Here is a 22,470-nt window from a genome sequence, read left to right as displayed (position 1 = left end):
TATTCACTCCCCGTGTTTCTCTGCTCCATCTCTCCTTCAGCTGTTTCGTATTCCTCTCAACACTTGCACAACACTTGCACAAAGACTCTTCCTCTTCCTCTCTCTGCGCTCTGTCTTTCAGTAATTCAGTTTTTCAATGTGACAGACTCATTCCTACAGACAGCCTCAGATGGAAGAGGAGGAGAGACTTATTTATTGATTAAATTATTCGTTTCAATTCAATTAAGTACGGAAAATGCAGAAAAAGACCATTGGGAAAGTGAAGGGAAATATGGATGTGAAGCACAAGAAGCCATTAGAGCACAGTTTTCCCAGTCTTTCATATGAACATACAAAATGTAAAATTTTTAACCCTGTAATGCCTGACATAATAGTCAGACAAAAAAATGGAACAGTTTATTAAAGTAAGATAAAATTCTGATGCTTGAAATGTAAATCAGTTTCATCTGATCAGTATCTTTATAATAGTTTAGCAGATACTTACATAAAATGCATATAGAAATCAATTTGGGCCAATAATCTTAATAAGATGATATTTAAATGCTTAGTTTTATGATCATACTGTAGCTCTATAGTTTTAAATCATATAATGCAATGCAATGCAATGATGATTGACTGATGAACAAATAAACCTTCCTCGAAAGCCTGATGATCATATTTTTCTAATAAATGATGATGGATGATCAAGTAAACCTCAGTGGCTTCAGTCCAGGTGAAATATTACTAACAATATCAAAGTTGTTCTTGTGTTTCCTTGATAAATCAGGTCAGATTTGACACAGAAAGACACGTGAAGCTCGAGCTGAAGGAGGACGTTTGTACAGTTACACTGAAAGACTTTTACTGGATAAAACACTCTAAACTATCAATCAGAGACAGGAGAACTGCAGGAGATGCAAAGTCTTGATCACGTTCATCATTTAGAGGCCTTAATAATTTGCATATGCAATATGGTAAAGTATGTTTTATAAGGTTAAACATGGTAACTTTGGTGAATGGGACGTCTGTGTAGAAACTGAAATGATTGAGTCAGCAGTGAGGAAAAACACACGGAAACAGCAGAATGAATTAAACAAGAGTATGAATATCCCAAAATATCATCTCAAAACAAAATCAATTATATTTTGTCTGTGCTTTTGGTTGTGTCATCAATATCCAAATGAAAGGTGAAAGCTGAGGGATGTTGAGTTCTCAGTGTAAATGTTGTGTCGGTCCTCCACAGCTCGTATCAGATCGTGGTGAAGGAGATCAACCCTCACCGAGCCCGACGGGATGCCGGCGGTGGGGAGTGTTACCGCGAGCCCGTGTCCTATCAGAACGCCGCCAGCTCGGGCCTGCCGTACTACTTCGCTGCGGAGCTGCCGCCCAGGAACCTCCCGGAACCGCTGCCGTTCACCGTGGGAGACAACAAGACGTACCTCGGCTACTGGAACGCCCCCCTCGCACCCCGCAAAAACTACAACATCTACTTCCAGGCGGTCAGCAGCGTGGAGAAGGTCAGCGGACGACAGCACTCACATCAACACATGCAGTCACGGACAGTACAACTCAATCGCTAAATCACATTCGTCTTGCTTCAGGCACTTTTATTGCTGTATTATAACTTTCTTTTGCGTTGCATGCGACTGACAAAGTCAATATCACACCCATGACAAGTCAAATTCTAATAAAAATATTGGGCAGTCCAGTTTTTGTCCAGATCATAGCGGCTCAGAGGTTGTGTCCGCACTATACGCTTTGTACTTATGAGCGTAGACTGGGTTTGAAATGAACTTTTTCAGTCACCAGCCAATTTGGCTGCTAGATTTTTAAGTTACCGGCCATTCAGAACTTCTACTAGCCAAAGAAAGAACCAGATTAACTACGTCACAGCACATATTTATTATAAAATTAGGATTTCATACATTGATTTTTTTATTCAAACAAAATCCTGTCATCCAGCATCTCCTCCCTTCCTCTTTCTTCCTCATCCTTTACACCAAAAATGTGTTTCAGGTGGACAGATCAATACAGTACAAAGAACATCAAAAAATGTAGGATGTTGGGAAATAACAATGTCTTTTCTGTTAAGCGAACGCTTTTTAATCTTCACTATTGCTTCAATGCAAATGATCAGGCGTGCCGTTATTTGTAGCGTAGTGACGTGTGTGTTTAAGTAAGCCAGATATGAGCAGATTCTGCACAATATGTTGTATTTAATATATCATGATCTCACGAGTTGAGTATTTATGCACGAAATCTGCGCAGATTTGGCTTACACAAACTTCAATAAGTAACACGCCGAATTGGCTCGTGGTTTGACAGCGTTACCCGCCACAGTGGAGTTTTACCTGCATTTGGTGTGTTGGCGGGTGTTCATTTCAAACCCTGAGCGCAGTGAATGAATTTTGTTGGGATATTTTGTCATCCATCGTTTGATCGCGCCCCCCCCCCCCCCCCCCCCTCCACTGTGTAATTAAAACCACGTCTGGTGAGTTCAACATCCCACACTTCGTTTTTACGCTTAATTAAGTGCGTCATCCGGGTATTTGAAGAGATTAAAATACCAGTCGTTCTACTCGATATGCATTGCAGATATCTGTTTTGACATCTTTATGTTATTCTGCTCAGCTATTACAGTTTTTTTCGATTGCTAAACAACAGTGAGCACAACTGGAGCTACATGTGCAAAACTCTAACTACAGTCTGCACTACCAACAGTCACCTGAGCTCAACAGTTCACATCACCTGCAAAACTCACTCAGAGCAACACAACTCTTAACACATGGCTCAAAACAGGCTCAGTGCAGCCAAACACTTCGCACAACCCTCACTGAGATCACACACACTGTCACTCAGAACACACTGAGAGGAAAAACACTAGCATCAAACACCAATACAGGAAATACAAACTTTTCATCTTTACAGTTTGAACAATTTCAGTGACTTCATACAAAGTAATATTTTCTTCAAAGAAAAGAGTGACATTCTTTCACATGATTTATTTAAATTTTTAGAACATAACAATTCTTTAAGGTAAATGAAAATTAGCAGTTTGCTTCAATAGTCTGTAGTAATTTACGGGAAAAAAGGTAGAAACTAAAAGTACATACTGTAATTCGAACAAATAATTGAGGGGCTAAGCCTGATGCTCTCTCTAGCATCAGGCCACAGGTTTTCATCAACATCACATCTAATATTCTCTCTTGCCATGCACCTGGGGAAGAACCTTCTGGAGTGCCTTATCCATCCCTGGCAGTCGTGTCCTCACATCCATGGCTTCCAAAAGAGACATTTGGTCATGTGGGTGGTGACCAAACACTTTCCACCTCCACCCATACAGAAAAACAATATATTGAAATATATTTTACGTAAAGTGTCGAACATATATGTGGCATATATTCCAAATACATTGAAATATATTTGCATTGTTGGTCACTTATATTTATCATTTTGAAATATATTCTGAAATATAACAAAAATATATGATGTTACAGTAAGTGTGAAATATATTTACATATATTTAACTAAAATATATTTATTAGGCCAATTTAGAATATTTGCATATATTCCAAAAATATATTTCAAATATATTTATTTTGTGTATGGGAGCCTTTCAGCTGAGATTGCAATCAGCAGTGTTTGAAAGGCACAAGGCTGAAATCTATTCTGTTCTGAATGTGTGGTTCACAGTTTTGACAGCAGTGTGTTAGCATTTGAACAAAGTGCTGTAAATCCACAGTGTTGTGCAGGTTGTGGTTAAAGTCATGGGATAAGTGTGTAGAGTTTTGAAAACTGTGTTCAAGCAATGAAAAACGAACTAGAGTTTGGTCCACATGAACTGCTGCTGTGCAGACTGGAGTTAGAGTTTTGCACATGTGACTCCAGTTGTGCCCACTGTCGTTTAGCAATCGAAAAAAACTGTAATCGAGTTTTGAGAATTAACTGTAAATTGTTGTTGTTTTTCAGGAAAGTAAAACGCAGTGTTTGAAACTGGCATTTAAAGGTAAGCCCTTTCATTTGAGAGCATGCATCTGAATCTCATCTGTCTCTGTCTCTGATGTTATGATGAAGTCTGAAGTCTCTGAGCTTTCAGCAGCGTTTATACTGGGACACTGTTTGATTATATAGACAGACTATAGATAGATATTTGATCGTCCTTTACCATCCTGCTCACAGTGTGATGCTTATGTAAATGATACATGCATTTGATGGTGAACAGAAGTTCTGTTCAGCATCAAATGCATGTATTATTTACATGAGCATCACATTTATGAACATCTCCCTTAAATATAGGCGCTAAAATATACTGAATTATACTATGTGCGCTTGCAATATAAGGAACAAATGCATGCAGTGTGTGATTAAAAAAAAAAGTAAAGTGGCAATAAATGCCCGATTTGTGCCTAAGTGGAGATGGTCCTCAATGCAGAACATGAAATCCACGGGGAGGAGTCGGATCCAGATCCAACTCCTCCCACCTTACATACCTAAACCTACCAATCTCCACCCCCTGATCCCTAAACCCACCCCTAAACCTACCAATCTCCACCCCTTATACAAGATCCAACTCCTCCCCCCGGATCTTGTGTACTGCATTGAGGTGCTACTGGCTAAGTGAGAAGAGTACAAGTGGAAATGGGTGGCATTTATTTGTGCATATTAAAATGACAGATCTGTGGATACTTCTGAAATGTAATACAAGAACACTTCCTCACTTCCCAAGTTCCTCATGGTTCAGCACGAGTCAAGTTTGTCATTGCAGCCGTATAGATGTAAACAGTGAACAGTAAACGCCAGAGAACAAGTTAAAGATTCAGATGTAAACATACAGTATACTTGAGTATTGTTCTAGGGAATCTGTACTTGAGTTCTGATAAAACTGAATACTTTGTTTTTACAAGGGAAAAAAAGATGACTTTTTACTCCATGTGTAAACTTTCATGTGGCTTAAATTTTTCCTCAATGATTAAAAAATTTGACTAACAAGCCAATCAAACAAACTCAATCAAACTTCAATTTGACTTTCCTTCTGAGGGACAGTACAGGATGACAGTGTCCATGTGTGGGTGAACTGGTGCTTTCAGACACAGACTCCAGACTACAGTCATGTGTTTTTATAATAACCATCACTCTAGTCGTGTGTTAAAAATGAGAAAATCTCAAACATCTATTTTAAAAGCTTTCTCAGTACTTTTTACACCACTGGAAGTTGGTCAGTGAGTGTGTGTCTGCAATCCCTGGTCTGCAAAAAAAAAAAAAAACTATAAAATATCTATTTGTAGTCATGTGCTGATGCTGTAGTAGAATATTTATAATTATTATATTTTTAAATTGATAGTGTAGTAGTCCTTCTCGAAACACTGTGGTATCTCTGAAGATTCTCTGCCATTTATTATACACCTAATAAGATTCATAAAGAATGAATAATCCATACCCACAGATATCAAGCAATCATTGAAGCAAAGTTGAGTCAGTGTTGAACGCTAATTGCATTGAATTAATGTTACAAAGTGATGATGGTTCAGCATCACTTATTGATTCAACGTTATGAATTAATGTTAACTCAATATCAGCTTTGCACCCGCGTTTAATGTTGAAACAATGGTGAGATTTCACCTAGAAATTGTAGTACACAAGTAATGTGACTGAATCAACGTTACACTGTGACTGATTCTACATCACTGATGCTGAATCAATATTGAAATGAACAAAAATAATCAATGATAATATTGTTTGATCAATGTTACAATGTGATGTTGATTCTAAATCACTTTTGTTGAAACACTGAAAATACTGAAATGTAACAGCAGCGTAAAACAATGTTGCCAACTGATTTACCAAGGTAATGTTGAAACAACATTAATATTTCAGCTACACTGTATGAATTTCTTTCTTCTGCTGAACACTGGTTGACGATCACACGTTGATCTGATTGGTTACAAGGTAGTTTGTGACGTCAGAAACACCATCGATTTCAAAGCGTGTTTTTGAGACTGTCTTTGGTTCACTGCAGTTTTAAGGAGGAAATACTCAGCAATGCTGTCGACTTATGAATTTACACATGGTTTGTCTTAAAGCATATTAAAAACTCCACATAGACACGTAAACAACATTAAAAGCTGGATTTTCACCACAGGGGGACGTTAAATGATGTTAGAACTTTATTCAGGAAATTCCTATTAAACATTACTAAAGCAAGATGCATTTTTTAAGAATGTTATTCAAACACTTTAATAACTTTTTCATGTATCTAAATACAGTCAGTAACAATACAAATCAAAATCAAACGCATATTGTATCAATGTCACCATGCAGTCTGGCACAGTATCAGGAGCCTAACACATTCAATCTGAACTAAAGTGATGTTTATGTATGCATGTCATACATATCTCAGGACTAATATATTTCATATGTATATATATATATATATATATATATATATATATATATATATATATATATATTATATATATTTTTTTTATTATTCTTTTTTTATGTGGAGCTGTGACTTTGTATATATCAAAATAGTCGTTTATGATTAGAGTTTAATCATAAATGCCTATTGAACATTTAGTTTTAACGTACATATTTTCTCCAGCTTAATGTCCAATATGTTTTTTGTGCATGAAGTGATACACATGTGTGTATAAATTGTCTGGTGCGGTAATGACAGTACGGAAAGCACCTTCGGCCGTGTCTCGGCTGAGTTATTGCGCATTATTTCCTCCTCTGGCTCTTCATTAATTGTTTTTCAGCAGGAAATCGAATGATAAAAGTCTGCCCGAGGCTCCGAGCGCTCCCAGAACGGATTAGATATAGCCCACGTCATGTGTTGTTTAGCAACAAAAATACATTTTTGTTTTTAAGCATGGAATTTTATCTCCAAAATGGACGTAATCCAATTTCCATTGAATTGCTCCCAGTGTTTTTCTCTCCGATCAGACTCATAAGAGCTGACAGAAACACAAGTGTCCTGGCAGGGGGCAAAATTTGATGTCTGAACCAATACAGGCGTGCATCTAAAACCTCGAAGTGTCCTGGCAGGGGGCAAAATTTGATGTCTGAACCAATACAGGCGTGCATCTAAAACCTCGCCACGCCGCCCATTAATCACCTTTCAACCCAAGTGTCGAAACTGACTGCGAGACCACCTTGCTGGCGAGGTCACAGGCTCTGCTTTTCCTTCATGAGAGACGGACGTGAACCGTTTCTTGTTTCTTGAGTTATAGATTACATTTTCTCACTGGAGACAGACTTGAGACATGCTGAAAATAAATGGTAACATCTAAATTAGCTGGGTCTTAATCAATATTATTTAACATCACAGAATCCGCCTAAATACACTGATTTATCAGAGAGAAATAGCTCTTTAAGGTAATAATTAAAATGTACAGTGCAGACGGCTGTAAACTAGAGACTAAACCTCAGCAACAGTACATGAAAACAATGATCTAGTGGAAATCTATTAAATATTGACATTGTATGAGCGATTTTAGAATAGTGGGATCATTTTACACATAGCATTAGTATTGCTACAACTGCGCATACATTAGGTTTGGAAATAAAGTAACAAATTTCATGTATTAGATCACACACTGTAAAGGAATAGTTGAGCTAAAAAATTACGGCAACCCTTTTAAGTTAACTCAACTAATCCACTACAGTTAAAGTCAACTTAATCGCTTTTGTTCTTCTATTGTTTTTTAACTTACAAATTCTTGTCAAGGCAACTAAAAAAAGTTGAACCAACTTGAAAAAATAAGGCAATCACACTCAACTTTTTAAGTTAACTCAACTTTTTTTTTTACAGTGCACATTTATAAACAAAATATTTTTTCCAGATGGACAGAAAATAAAGTGAAAGAGTAGCCGTGTCCGTCTGTCATCTGAAGGCGTTCCTCACTGGATGATTGACAGCTGTGTTGATCATAATGCAGTCTATTTTTACGCATTGCAACATCCTTGCGTCCAGCGCAGACACTTTGTTGTCTATTGAACTGAAATATAACCAGAAATATAACTTATACTGCTAGCATCGGCAAATAAAACTCGAAACCAAAATTATTATTTTCAAACAGGTTTTCTAAATACTCCCAAAGCACGATAGACAAGCAGGCCGTCCCTCGCTCCATTGGCTGAGCCAGAAGTTGAAAAACTAACAGAGTTATATTTTGTACAGTGTCACAGTGAAAGTGCTTATTAAAATATGTTTAATGGAAAAAATATGAATATATAGGATCTTATTGGACCAGCAGATAAACAGATCTTTCGGCTCCCGATAGTAGTTCTCTCAGCTCTGCTTAAAGTCGCCCTGTGGTGTAAATCCAGCTTTTAATGTTGTTTATATGTCTATGTGGTGTTTTTAATATGCTTTAAAGGTCCCGTTCTATGCCCCTTTTCACAAGATGTAAAATAAGTCTCTGATGTCCCCAGAGTGTGTATGTGAAGTTTGAGCTCAAAATACCCAACAGATCATTTTTTACAGCATGTTTAAATTGACATTTTTTGGGGCACAGAAAAACGAGCCGTTTCAGTGTGTCCCCTTTAAATGCAAATGAGGTGCTGCTGGACGACACAGGGGGCGGAGCTTCATGAGCTCGTGCTCAGTCTGTCAGGAAAAATTCATCTCACGGAATGATGATAATATCAGAAACTCTCAGTAACGGCGTTCATTTCGAGTCGGACAATAATGCCTACAGAGTCAGAGTGCTGTATAGAGATGAAACAGGTATGGTTTAGTAGTTTAATTACGGTTATTATAACGTATTTGTCATCTGCTTGTAGGCTATGTATCCATTATTTATTAATAGCCTACAAGTCTGCTGTCTGAATGATGATCAAACATGTACTGATGAGTTTAATAAAGTTTATTGTACATCACACAAAATATGAAGCGTCAGTTTTACTTCAGAAAATCACCGTAAGAGCTGAGTAAACACAGTAGGCTAAGTTATAAGAAGTGCGCAAGTAGCCAGTAGAGTTGAGGGAGCATTCCTGTGGGCGGAGGTTAGTCAAGAAACGGTTCTGGTGATGTCACTAATGCAGGATGTAGAGGGGTGTAGTCCAATCGAGCCGTTTTTTGTAGTCAACTTCTGTTAAATAAAATATCTCGCTTGGCATTGAACTTTGAGCTTTATAATTTTACAGATATTATTTATGCTCTAACAGCAACATTACACACTAACTAAAGTTTGAAACATGGAATCGCATGCAACGGGACCTTTAAGACAAACCATGTGTAAATTCATAAGTCGACAGCATTGCTGAGTATTTCCTCCTTAAAACTGCAGTGAACCAAAGACAGTCTCAAAAACACGCTTTGAAATCGCTGGTGTTTCTGACGTCACAAACTACCTTGTAACCAATCAGATCAACGTGTGATCGTCAACCAGTGGATCTCTGAGCTGAGTGAGTGAGTGGAGGCGGGGCTCATTTGTATATTCATAGAACCGTGCATACTAAATGAGGCAAGGGTGTCGAGTTACATTCAAGATATTTTAAGGCATGAAGAATTATTTTTCAAGAAAAAAGCATTTAAATATGTCATTTTGGTGATCAAAGATTAGTTTTAAGGGATACAATGATTGACTACAGGGGGACTTTAACATCCGTTCTGCAGATCCTGCCCTGGTTATGTGTTATTGACAGAGACAGGTCGAGTGAAGCTAACGCAGCACTCGTGTGTGTGATCGGTTCTTAAAGCCTGGAGGAAGAGTGTGGTTTGATGATGAAGGCCCGGTGCATTAGAGCAGCGTCTGGCCCCAGGCTGCTCACTGTAGAGGACAGAGAGCCGTGTCACAGCGCCTTTGGTTTTGTGTGAGAGTTATTGTTGGGTGAAATAATCTGCCCCACAGATCCAGAGGCAGGAGAGTACGGCTGATGGCTTTATTTAAGAGGCCCATGTCAGCGGGTCATTGCCTTATCACTCTTAAAAGCTTATAGTAGAGCTTCAGGACACAGCGAAGATGCTTTTACTTCTCTTGCACAGACATCTCGCACAATGCGGCATTTACAGGCAAACTCACGAGTGGAGTCAGCATCAAGACGGCCGTAAATGTCATACGCACCGAGCTGGAGTTTGGATCAATAGCCGTAGATGCCGTAATGATAGTTGTGCTGTTTTATCGGTGTGCGAGAGGTATTTCAGTCAGCAGTGATGTATTTCTGACAGGGTTATAGACCCGAAGCTCCACTGCAGCACACCGACACAATAGAGGAAGATCTGGCCAAATCACACCGTATCAACTCAGACTCATGTGGACTTATGCAGACTACGGCTTCGTCGAACCATTACACATTATTCCTATTAACTTAATATATTTTTTTTTTTATGTCATTACATTGGAGTATAAGAAACAAATGGCAAAAATGCAATTCTGAAAAAAAAAATATATATACAGTATTTTATGATATATCCGATGTAGACTCCAGGACGCAGTTAATAAGAAAATGAAAACAAGACTTTAACCAAAACATTGAGTCTCATTCACTGAGCATGCGTACACACCAATTTGTGCGTGAAATGTACGTACGAAAGTTTCTAAAAACAAATTACGATTCACCAAAAATGTAGTAATACTGAAACCATACGTACGAAAAAAAGCTCTACGGCCTTATCATGTTATATATTTCATCATAACACGACTATAATTATATTTTCATATTATTATTCACGACTATTATTTATAGTTTCATTAATTTTATCATACAGTATAATCCATATATAAAATTATGTAATGCAATTATTAAATGATACAATTTAATTTGATCTTAAATAGATTCCATCATAGGCTACGGTTAAAGAGTAAGAAAGGTTTCTCTGGATAACGCAGATATACGTGTGTGTGCTGCTGGCTACTGAGAGCACTGTAGAAAAGGTGTGTGTTTTGTGTGAACTGGTGAGAATGACACAGTTGTCACTGCTCAAGGTTCGGGGCGAGAGCGCGTCTGCAAACCGCGCTTGTGAGGAAAGCCCTTATATGGAGATGTGTGGGCGTGTTTATGCAAATGACTTATTTACAATACTCCAAATTCACTAAAATCAGAACGAGGTTAAGAACAAATTCATGTGCATAAGAACGTGTTGTGAATTCTTCTGTGTGTACAAATACAAAATAATCCACGCAATTATCAGTGAATGAGCTTTATGTTTTAAAACTTAAAGTTTACAACATTAAAAATATATGAACTTTAAAAGTAAAATCAAATACAAAATAATCCACACAATTATTAGTGAATGAGACCCACTGTTCAATATTTAAAACATTGTTTTAAAACTTTTATGTATTTAAATCAAGTTTACAGCATTAAAAATATATGAACTTTAAATGTAAAATCAAAAACCATAATCAAGTACTTTACATGTGCTTCAGTATGTTAGTCAGCTTCTATAAAGCATGACAAAATATTATTGAAACATGATGATTTACAATGTGCTTTAAAGTAAAACTTTAATTTGACATTATTACAAGAGTGCACTTTTTAAAAGGTCTCTCTCTATAAATGCACTTAAGTGGCCTTTTATTTCATTCATATAGTGTTTTCTGCAAGTATAGTTTTTTTAAATATATATATACAGTATACTTTTAATATTTGAAGTACTCTACAAGTGCAGATTTAATACACCAGAACAAGAGACAATATTTCCTTCTCTGCAGTGAGAATAGAGATGTGAACTGTAGTGTACAGTGATGTGAATACAGTGTTCAGCATCAAACTCCCACAGGCCTTACATTGTGTTTAGCTCGACATCGCTCACGCTCTGTTCTTCAGGCTGCGCTCCGAGCCAGCGTCTTCTCTTTCAACTGTTTCACACGTTTATTTTTAGAGCAGACTCATTTTTGTGTTTTGCATAATGTATTCGTGCCAGGTAATAATATTAGCGTTCAACAATGGAATGATACTGTGGTTGTCTGCCAATGTTTGGAGAAACGTATCCGACAGTCATTTTCAACCCATTCTGTTATGTTTTGGCAGCGAGAGAAAGACAGAAATCACACGGCGAACTGATGGCGGTTTGTGAAACGAATCGATGTTGTGGTCAGGGCTTTCGTGATGTTTGAAAGTGCATTTGGAAATGGATCTTGTAGAAACAGCGCATTAATGGCAGACATTTCATTATTTTGCAGTTCTAATGTTGCATCTAAGAAAGAAAAAGGCTCTTAAAAAGTGTGATATGTTGAATTTGCCAAGCCATTGCTCCAACCTGACACTCATATAGGTGGATGTTACACTAAAACTACTCTGTCTGTCCATTCAGGGGCCACGGAGGAGCCGGAAGTGATCCCAGATCCGGCCAAACAGACGGACCAGGTGGTGAAGATAGCGGGCATCAGCGCTGCGGTCCTGGTGTTCATTCTGCTGGTGCTCGTGGCCATCCTTCTGCTGAAGAAGAGGTAAGATGTGGCTCTGTAACCCACGAGCACACGGCATCCTCCTCCCACTGCCATCTCATCACATCATCAGCAGCCGTGGGGCGTCCCGTCAGCACACACACCCAACCTCACACTGATCAGGAGAGTTTCCTGCTATCACACCTCATTAATCACCCGTTTACACAGGACACTTACTGTATCAGAGGCCTTTCAGAAGGTTTGGGGTCGGTCAGATGTTTTTAAGGCTCTTCTGCTCACCAAGGCTGCATTTATTTGATCAGAAAACAGTGAAATATTATTATTATTTAAAATAGCTGTTTTCTATGTGAATATACAGTAACATGTAATTTATTCCTGTGATCAAAGCTGAATGTTCAGCATCATTACTCCAGTCTTCAGTGTCACATGATCCTTCAGAAATCACTCTAATATGATGATTTGATGCTCAGGAAACATTTATGATTAAGGATTCTTTGATGAATAGAAAGTTCAAAAGATCAGCATTTATTTAAAATAGAATCTTTTAACATTATAAATGTCTTTACTGTCACTTTTGATCAATTTAATGCGGTCTTGATGAATAGAAGTATTATTATTTTTATTTTTCATTTTTAAATAACTTCAGTTAAAGTTAAAATTTGTTCTCAAATCACTTGTCTTATTTATTCGTAGGCAGACTATTAGTAATAATATAGTAATTGATGTCATTGCCTGTGGAAGCAGGGGTTGGTCGAGAGAGAGACTGATGGATCGGCTCATGAATCGCCTTCATCTTGGTGGAAAAGGGTGTAAATCGTGCAGTGTAGTTGAACATTGGAGAGGACACACCAGTTTGCTGTTTGTGAGGGAGAGGAAAGAAGGGAGTGTGTTTCGAGCGTGTTTGGCTCTGTCTGTGTGTAAATGAGCGCAGGGTTCAGTGCTTTAAGAGCCTGTACTGGACTCTACTCGTCTCCACTGTTGTTTTAAGAGGTGTATTTAATGTGCACCCCCAGATCTTCAGGATCTTACTTTCACTTATCTCTCCCTCTATCGCTCAGCAAACGGCCTGGCATGGTTTCTGGCAGCTGCTGTCTAATGGCTCCATCATGTGGTGTTTACTTGAACAGCAGGCGGTGTTTAAAACACACACCAATGCTCATCGTAACAGACCAGGCTGGAAACATTAGTCTGACTCTCTATTAATATCCTTTATGGATAGATGTATGGGTGGATGGATGGATGAATGGGTGGATTTATGGATGGATGGATGGGTGGGTGGGTGGATGGATGGATGGATGGATGGATGGGTGGATTTATGGATGGATGGATAGATGGATGGGAGGAGGGGGGGGTGGGTGTATAGATGGATGGATGGATGGATGGGTGGATGGATGGATGGGAGGAGGGGTGGGTGGGTGGATAGATGGATGGGTGGATGGGTGGATGGATGGATGAATGGGAGGAGGGGTGGATGGATGGATGGATGGATGGGTGGGTGGGTGGATGGATGGATGGGTGGATGGATGGGAGGAGGGGTGGGTGGGTGGATAGATGGATGGATGGATGGGTGGATGGATGGATGAATGGGAGGAGGGGTGGATGGATGGATGGATGGATGGGTGGGTGGGTGGATGGATGGATGGGTGGATGGATGGGAGGAGGGGTGGGTGGGTGGATAGATGGATGGATGGATGGGTGGATGGATGGATGAATGGGAGGAGGGGTGGATGGATGGATGGATGGATGGGTGGATGGATGGATGGGTGGATGGATGGATGGGTGGATGGATGGGTGGATGGATGGATGGGAGGAGGGGTGGGTGGGTGGATGGATGGATGGGAGGAGGGGTGGATGGATGGATGGATGGATGGGTGGATGGATGGATGGGTGGATGGATGGGTGGATGGATGGATGGGAGGAGGGGTGGGTGGGTGGATGGATGGATGGGAGGAGGGGTGGATGGATGGATGGATGGATGGATGGATGGATGGATGGATGGATGGGTGGATGGATGGGTGGATGGATGGATGGGTGGATGGATGGATGGGAGGAGGGGTGGATGGATGGATGGATGGATGGATGGATGGATGGATGGATGGATGGATGGGTGGATGGATGGGTGGATGGATGGATGGGAGGAGGGGTGGGTGGGTGGATAGATGGATGGATGGATGGGTGGATGGATGGATGAATGGGAGGAGGGATGGATGGATGGATGGATGGATGGATGGATGGATGGATGGATGGATGGATGGATGGATGGATGGATGGGAGGAGGGGTGGGTGGGTGGATAGATGGATGGATGGATGGGTGGATGGATGGATGAATGGGAGGAGGGGTGGATGGATGGATGGATGGATGATTGGGAGGAGGGGTAGATAGATAGATAGATAGATAGATAGATAGATAGATAGATAGATAGATAGATAGATAGATAGATAGATAGATAGATAGATAGATAGATTCAAAAATAAGTAATATAATAAAGTTGAATAAATGATTGTGTGTTATAATTAAATGAATAAATAATAATGAATAAAAACAAAACAAATACTCAACACAGATACACACAAGCTCTATTGAGAATCCTTAGATGCTTCAACAGTGACGTTTTCTTTTTTCCTTCAAAGCACATGTCCTCGCTGGGATGTAGTTCTTTCTTCCTTCCTTCATCCACACACACACACACACACACACACACACACACACACAGTTCAGATATTCATTGTTGCAGTGGCAGCAGGGAAGAGTCTTCGATAACCTTTAGTGAAATGAAGACCTTGCTCGTGTGTGTAGATCAGGGCTCTTTTGAAAAGCTGAGTTCAGTGTTCAGAGTCAAGGAATGTCTTTTCTTACCGCACACACACACAACACTCGCTCGTCTTCAGTCAGGATCGTGCTCGTTGTTGTTTTCAGGGGAAGGAAAATTCTAATTATTGTAATACATAAGCATGCAATTTTAATGATGCACAAAAATGCAATCCATTTAGTGAGCACACGTGTGTAAATGGATTACTTCTGTAGAGTCACACAATCAATGTTCATTTAAGCAAAACAACACTCAGTGTGGCAGAAGCAGAGATGCAGTGAGTTTAGTTAAACTGTACACACACACACACACACGTGGGTCGGGTCACACCGGCCCTTCAGAAGTTCATTCTTTAACTGCAATGTAAAGTCCACACTAGAGGCTGAGGAACTACTAGCGAGTTTATAACTAACTCTGTTCTTTATGCGGTTGTTCTCAAGGCAGAATGAAGCTAGTACGTCGTAAGCTCTCCGTAAAGTAATGCACTGTCGCATAATATAACCTTTACACTCGATGATCCAATAGCAGCCTTCAAATACAAGAGCAGAAGTTGTGTTGAACTTCTTTTGCCTCACGTAACTAACGGTAGAAATATTCACCGCTTAATCATAAATGATATAATAGGTGTTTTACTTGTAAATAACATTCAGAAACTGTATTTGTAAAGGATCAATTAATCAATAGTGATACAAAAAAAAACATAAGAAATGACATTTATTTGATATAAATTGTAATTATTTAGTGTAATTTCTCTTGAATGGGCCTCAGATCCTGGTTTACATCAGGAATATTCCTCATCCTCCATTCTTCACTCATCCTCTGAAGTGCGCACCCCTCTTCCATCATGTCTGTAAATGAGAGATACGGCAGTGATGTTAACTGACACCTGTCGGCGTGGAGAAGGCAAACGCTTCTGGCTAGTGTAGACATGCTGGATGTGTGATCCCTGGAATGACTGATCCCACAAGCAGAAGCGTCCAGTGCGAGCTGGCCTCACGAGATAAAGCGGCGGTAGTGTTGGGCTGGTCATGTGATCTGAATGTGGGAGTGAGCGTCTCCTGTGAATGGACTTCTTTTCAAACAAAACAGTGTTTGTTTCACCAACCAGGCCCCGTTAAACACGTCTGAACACGTTTGGCAAGTGTGTGACATTCCGCATCATTTTTTGTGTGTGAGAGATGATTGTGTATTTTTTAACATCCTGTTAAATGAATGAAATGTGCATATATTGAAGCTCGATACACAGGTGTAAATATAAATGGAGCACTGGATTATCCCTGTTTTCCGCTCAAACTGAAGATACTGCATCTTTAAAACGGTGGTCATTGACGTATTGCTTATTTTGCAGGAAGTCAGCAGCTTTACTGCTTTGATTTGCAGCTTCTTTTTTTATTTCTGCCTTTTTGCTTGTGCTCTGCATATGTGATTTTTTCCCCCCTTCTTTCTTTAAAAATGGCTTTTTAAAAACATTTTTAAATGATCTGTGCTTCAAGTTTCATTGCAGTGATTGATCAAGTCAGAGCCCCTGAAATGCATGATGAAATCGCACAGCCAGAGTTTCTCCATGCTCTGATTACATTTTTTTTTTTCAGTCAATTGTCAAATAAATAGGCTGTCAGATTGCACGCAAATGTACAAAACAAGACATGCATGTTTGAATGAATGCCAGAGAGATCAGGCTAAAGTGTCTGTTGCTTATGTTGGTAAGGTTGATTCCCACATTGCACTCACCAATATCTCTTCATCTGTTTGTGCTGTTTCTCATTCGCTCGCCAGGAGGAGCTACTATTCGTACTCATATTACCTGTAAGTAACAGAGACGCTCAGACTAAAGCAAAAGGCTGACACACATGCAGGGCTCTCTGCTCTCTGTCTATGGTTAGTCCTGTTAGTCTTTTAAAGATGCAGTATCCTTTTTTCAAGCGAAAACACAAATCGCTTCGACCAATCACGTTCCTTTTGCACTGTAGTAGTTCTTGGACGAGCTCGGCGACGGTCGCATCCAAGCGGTGTTATTTGAAAAAAGAATGCTGCACTTGTGTCTGTCCGTTGTCTTTTCGGTTGGTTCTTTTGTTGTTTTGGTGTGTGCATGTGTGTGTGTGTGTGTGTGTGGGATAGTTACTCACCCTGTCTCCATCCACCTCACATTCTCATCCGCTCGTTCATTTGGTGAAGAGGGTGTTTCTTCATGCAGCTGTCCCGGGTGGCCTGTAGTCTAAACCTACACCTCTGCAAAATGTCAATCAAAAATAAAATCAAGATATTCCTGCTTGTATGTATTCCTGTCGAAACAAAGCAACAGATTGAACATACACTAATAATCATTTGCCTTACAAATCATCTTTCTTTCACAGCTCCACATTGCATTTCATGACATGACAAAGTAAAACCATGACCATAAGAGAATCTTTTTTTTTCTTCAGTTCAGATAAAGTAAATCTATATCTTTATGATCTGTTCTGTATTTGCTTGCTCAAATGCAACCTTAAAAAACCCACATTGACCTAAAAAAAAAAAAATGTATCAGTATTTTGTCTTGTTTTACACTGAAAAAAAAAATCTAATCATACTTAAAACGAGAAAAAAACTGTTAGAGAAGCAAAGTAGCACACTGTTTTCAGATCAGTTTTTGACATGATTTGTTCATCCTGATGTTCGTGATGAATATTGTTCATTCAGCCATTAAACCTTTTCTTTAGATTTCCATTCATTTTAGAATAAATGTCACATATTTCTGCGATATTTTCTTGATCTAGGAAGATATGTTAATATTTTAAGCCTTTAAATCTACTTGAAGATAAAGTTGAAAATGATTTGACATTAATCTTAGGTTTACTGCACTGTAACAAGTTAAATATCACATTTTCTCTGTGTCATAAGACCCTTATGTTCAGATATTAACTGGAAAACAAGACAAAAGTGCTGGTTAAGAAAAAAAAATCATAATTTTATTGTTATGTAAGTCAAATGCTCTTTTTTTACTAATAATCATGTGTCATAAAATGTAGACTTAAAATAATACATTTAGGCAAAAAATGCCTCATAAATGGCTAAACTAATTCTGTGACGGTAAAACTGTCAGGAAGTTTGAACAATTCGAACAGACATGGTTTTATTTCTCTGAATCACATCCACTAATTTGAAAGTATTCCTCAAAGTTGTCCTTTACCACGGAACTAAAGCTTTCCCATTGGATCATCCCCGTTTTCTCTCTCCTGTGTTCTGTATATTCCTCATGTGACTGCTTTGGCTGGGTGAGGGGTGGGATGATGCGGTTTCCCAGAGCAGTAGATCTTCATTGATTCTCTCTTTCATTGGGTTATCAGGAAGCTGGCCAAGAAGCGCAAGGATGCCATCGGGAACACCCGTCAGGAGATGACACACATGGTGAACTCCATGGATCGCAGTTATGCTGACCAGAGCACTCTGCACGCGGAGGAGCCCGTGTCCGTCACCTTCATGGACTCGCACAACTTCAGCAACCGCTGTGAGTACTCCAGCCCTCCACAACAACACAGTGGATTACTCCGGAACAGGAGTTTACACTTATATATGAGGTCTGATACATCAGAACGATGAAGAGAGTGGGGCGACACAGTTGATGTGTGTTTATCAGGTGCTAGTGTGTGTAATGAGAACATTTTAGTAGTCTACTCTAGATTGTGTACCTCTCTCTATTGAAGCTTGTTTCCGCCATAGAATAAAAATAAAAAAGGTAATTGCGATCCAATTCAACTCACAATTCTGACTTTCTTTCTCACAATTGCGTTTACATCATCTGCGTTTACATCTGTGTGTTATAAAGTCAGAATTGCATGATATAAAGTCACAATTATGAGTTATGAAGTCAGAATTGTGTGATATAAAGTCAGAATTATGTTTTATAAAGTCAGAATTGTGTGATATAAAGTCACAATTATGAGTTATGAAGCCAGAATTGTGTGATATAAAGTCACAATTATGAGTTATGAAGCCAGAATTGTGTGATATAAAGTCACAATTATGAGTTATGAAGCCAGAATTGCATGATATAAAGTCGCAATTATGTGTTATAAAGTCAGAATTGCGTGATATAAAGTCAGAATCATGTGTTATGAAGTCAGAATTGCATGATATAAAGTCGCAATTATGTTTTATAAAGTCAGAATTGTGTGATATAAAGTCGCAATTATGTTTTATAAAGTCAGAATTGTGTGATATAAAGTCAGAATTGCGAGAAAAAAGTCAGAATTTCTCTCAGTTCTGACTTTATAACACCCAATTGCAACTTTATATCATGCAATTCTGACTTTATATCTCGCAATTCTGAGAAATAAAGTCAGAATTGCGAGATGTAAACTCGCAATTGTGAGATAAAAATTTGCGAATATCTTTTAAAATGTTTTATTCTGTGGCGGAAACAAGCTTCTCTGTCTCTCTCGCCCAGCCCAACGCAAGAGCATTTAATGCCATTCCTGCACCCACTGCTCTGCATTTCACAAAGGTTTTTAAAGCGTCCCGGTTCAGGTATTAGTAATGACGGGATATTGCGTGACCGTGCACAATGCACCCACGTTTAACATGCACTTCTGTTGAATCGTGAGTAAAAACTCAAGCAGTGAGGCGTGTGATTTCAGTTTCTGAACTTGATTTTGTTTGATTTACGATAACTCTGCATGTTTCTCTGCAGTGCCTAATGACCCTCTCGTGCCGACAGCAGTATTAGGTGAGGACTGAATGTATCGTGTGCACATGTCTGTGACTGGATCACTGGAGTATTCAGTTCAACCTGTCGTGTGGCTCAAAGACAACATGAAATCAAGTCGACCCCGTTTACTTGCCTTGAACGTGGCGCTTACAGCTCTTATTGTGCACACTTAAATTAGTGCACACTTTAGTTAAGGGGAACAAGATTTGTTAACTTCTGAAATGATCTTTCTGCCAGCGTAACTAAAGAGGTTTGGGTGGGGACATTAATATTAACCAACAATATAATTGGCCAAGCCAATCAAATCACAGTGAATAAAGTCAAGCCCTGTCCTACATTAGTGTCCTCTGAACATCGCGCTATTGAAGTGAAATGTAATTTCATGTTGTCTTTAATTGGTCCATATTTCCGATTAGTTAAATACTTCAAGTCATGATGTAAAGCTTGATTCAGCTTGTGTTTGAATTGAGCTGAGTACTCCTGCTGCACATAAAGACCTTCATTACCCAGCATGCATCACTCATGTACTGTAGCCCCTCACCATGATCCTCTTGTGTTACGTAGAACTGGGTTTCTCAATCATTTCCACGGGCAGCGCTGTGTCACACACTATACCCATGTGCCCTGTTCAGTCAATGGACTCTACTACTAACAAGTCACATCACAAGTGTTAAACGCCACCCGACATCTGCAGCGCAGGAGCCTGTAGGAACAGACTGAGATCCACTGTGTTTGAGCAATCCCAGAATCGTACTAATGTCTCTTGAGACGACTGTGTTGCAGTGAAAGTCATCAGTCACCTAAAGGATGACGATGTGCACACACACACACGTTTGCTAAATGAGGGCTTACCATAGATTGTGATTGCTTTTATATAAAGCTAGTTATAATTACTACAGATGAACTCATATGCTACCCTAAAATAATTGTTTTAAAATGAATATTTTATGAAAGCCAATGCCAGTTCATTTTTAACTCCAGTTCCAATGGTTGGTTTAGTCAGATTTGGTTTAGTTTCACTAAAGTAATCCACACACCGTATGATCTGATGGGCCACAGACAGCAGGAAACCAACATTAAATGCAAGAAATATGATGCAACTTACCATGTCATCATGCTTAGCTATGATGACAGAATAAATAAAGCTACACATGCCATATATTTTTGGGGTGAGCATCCAATCAAACAACAGTGTTCTGACTGCCGAGAGCATGAAGACATTGAAATTCAAGAGATATTAGGAAATCAAACACTCAAATCAAATTCCTGTTGACTTTTTCATGGTAATCACTTGTGAAAAAGAAGAGCACTTAATTGTATTGAATGTGCACTTGTAGTGTACTTAAGAAAATTAAGAAACCGTAGCTGTGGATAATATAACACTTTCACTTTAAAGAACGTTTTAAATGTGTTTTAATAATCTTTTGTCTTGTTTTATAGAAGTTCACTTATTTTGATGTGTCTAACATACTAAAGCACATGTAAAGGACAATTTTAATAAGTGTGTTTTTTGATGTTGAAGTTAAAATATTTAAAAATAAATGTATTTTTTAAATTTAAGTTTACTATAAATGCTTATCAGTACATTCAGCAAGCATATTTCAAAGACAATATAAGTAATTATGAATTTACATGCTAAGATATATTGAAGTGCTACTTCAAAAAAGCACTCTTATTCTCAGCTAAATGCATTTAATATGAATTTAAACTACACTATGGTTTCATTTAATTGTAAATGACATGCAATTAAGTGTCCGAAAACAGTTTCAATGCTGTAACGTTTTGCATGTTTTTTTACAGTGAAAATTGAAATATTCTATTAAAGTAGTGTTTGCGTAAGAAGTACAGTACTCTTTTAAAAGCATGCTAAAGTGTACTTCTTTTTCACACGGGATATTAATACATTTCCATTAATAGATTTACATAAATTAGACATTTTAAAGACTAATAGATGTTCAATGTAAATTCTGGAGGCAGAATCAGCTGGGAAACACTCTTCTGTATGTTTTACCGAAGCATCATTATTCATACACACACACACTCTTACACACACACACTCACACTCATCTCTCTCACACACACGCACACACTCACACTCACACACTCAGACCACATGATGAGTATTCCCCGAGCTCGTAGGATGATGCCGAAACTAAACTGACAGCTTACCAGTAAAGCTAACATGAATCCAGTCATCTGGGTTAACAGTGTCAGATGCAAACACAGAGCTAACAGGACAGAACAGGCTAGAAAGACTCTTTCTACAGCGGTGTGGTGATGATGATGATGAAGATTAGCACGTCCCCTAAGGCCACGGCTCTGGCAGAGACAGTGCTGAGGTGTGAAGGACGACTCTCTGCGTCTCTCTGACATCTGCGATGAAGAGACCAGCTGATGATCAAAGTCTTCACAAACCTCTAGACTGCAGATGTGGCCAAAAGTTGCGGAGAATCCACACTAAAGTGTGCACTAGTTTGTTAATAACAGGGGTTACTTATAAATCACTTCCTGTGGTTGCGATTCCTGTGAACAGATTCAGTTATATTCAGTTTGTGGTGTCGTTCATATGGAAGCGGCTTCTGCACCTCCTCAAAAACTATAGCTAAACTGAAATGTGACGTGATTGAAGAATATCCTC

General features: G+C 38.9%; 1 protein-coding gene across 4 annotated transcripts in view; it reads left to right on the top strand.

Annotated features, from left to right (window-relative positions):
• ptprk (protein tyrosine phosphatase receptor type K) overlaps nucleotides 1–22,470 on the top strand; it is a 188,593-nt gene that overhangs the window by 144,377 nt on the left and 21,746 nt on the right. Inside the window, exons 12-17 of one of the 4 annotated variants that reach the window (XM_081379508.1) lie at nucleotides 1,223–1,496; nucleotides 3,949–3,985; nucleotides 12,242–12,377; nucleotides 16,922–16,951; nucleotides 18,472–18,632; nucleotides 19,815–19,850. In XM_081379508.1, coding sequence (XP_081235634.1) covers nucleotides 1,223–1,496; nucleotides 3,949–3,985; nucleotides 12,242–12,377; nucleotides 16,922–16,951; nucleotides 18,472–18,632; nucleotides 19,815–19,850 — 674 coding nt within the window. The remainder of the gene's footprint in view (nucleotides 1–1,222; nucleotides 1,497–3,948; nucleotides 3,986–12,241; nucleotides 12,378–16,921; nucleotides 16,952–18,471; nucleotides 18,633–19,814; nucleotides 19,851–22,470) is intronic. The other 3 variants (XM_081379509.1, XM_081379510.1, XM_081379511.1) reach the window with 3 other exon arrangements.

This window comes from Scardinius erythrophthalmus, assembly GCF_964197995.2.
Source record: "Scardinius erythrophthalmus genome assembly, chromosome: 11".
NCBI classification, from domain to species: Eukaryota; Metazoa; Chordata; class Actinopteri; order Cypriniformes; family Leuciscidae; genus Scardinius; species Scardinius erythrophthalmus.
Note: the sequence above shows the minus strand (reverse complement) of the source record. Positions and strands in the feature narration are given on the sequence as shown.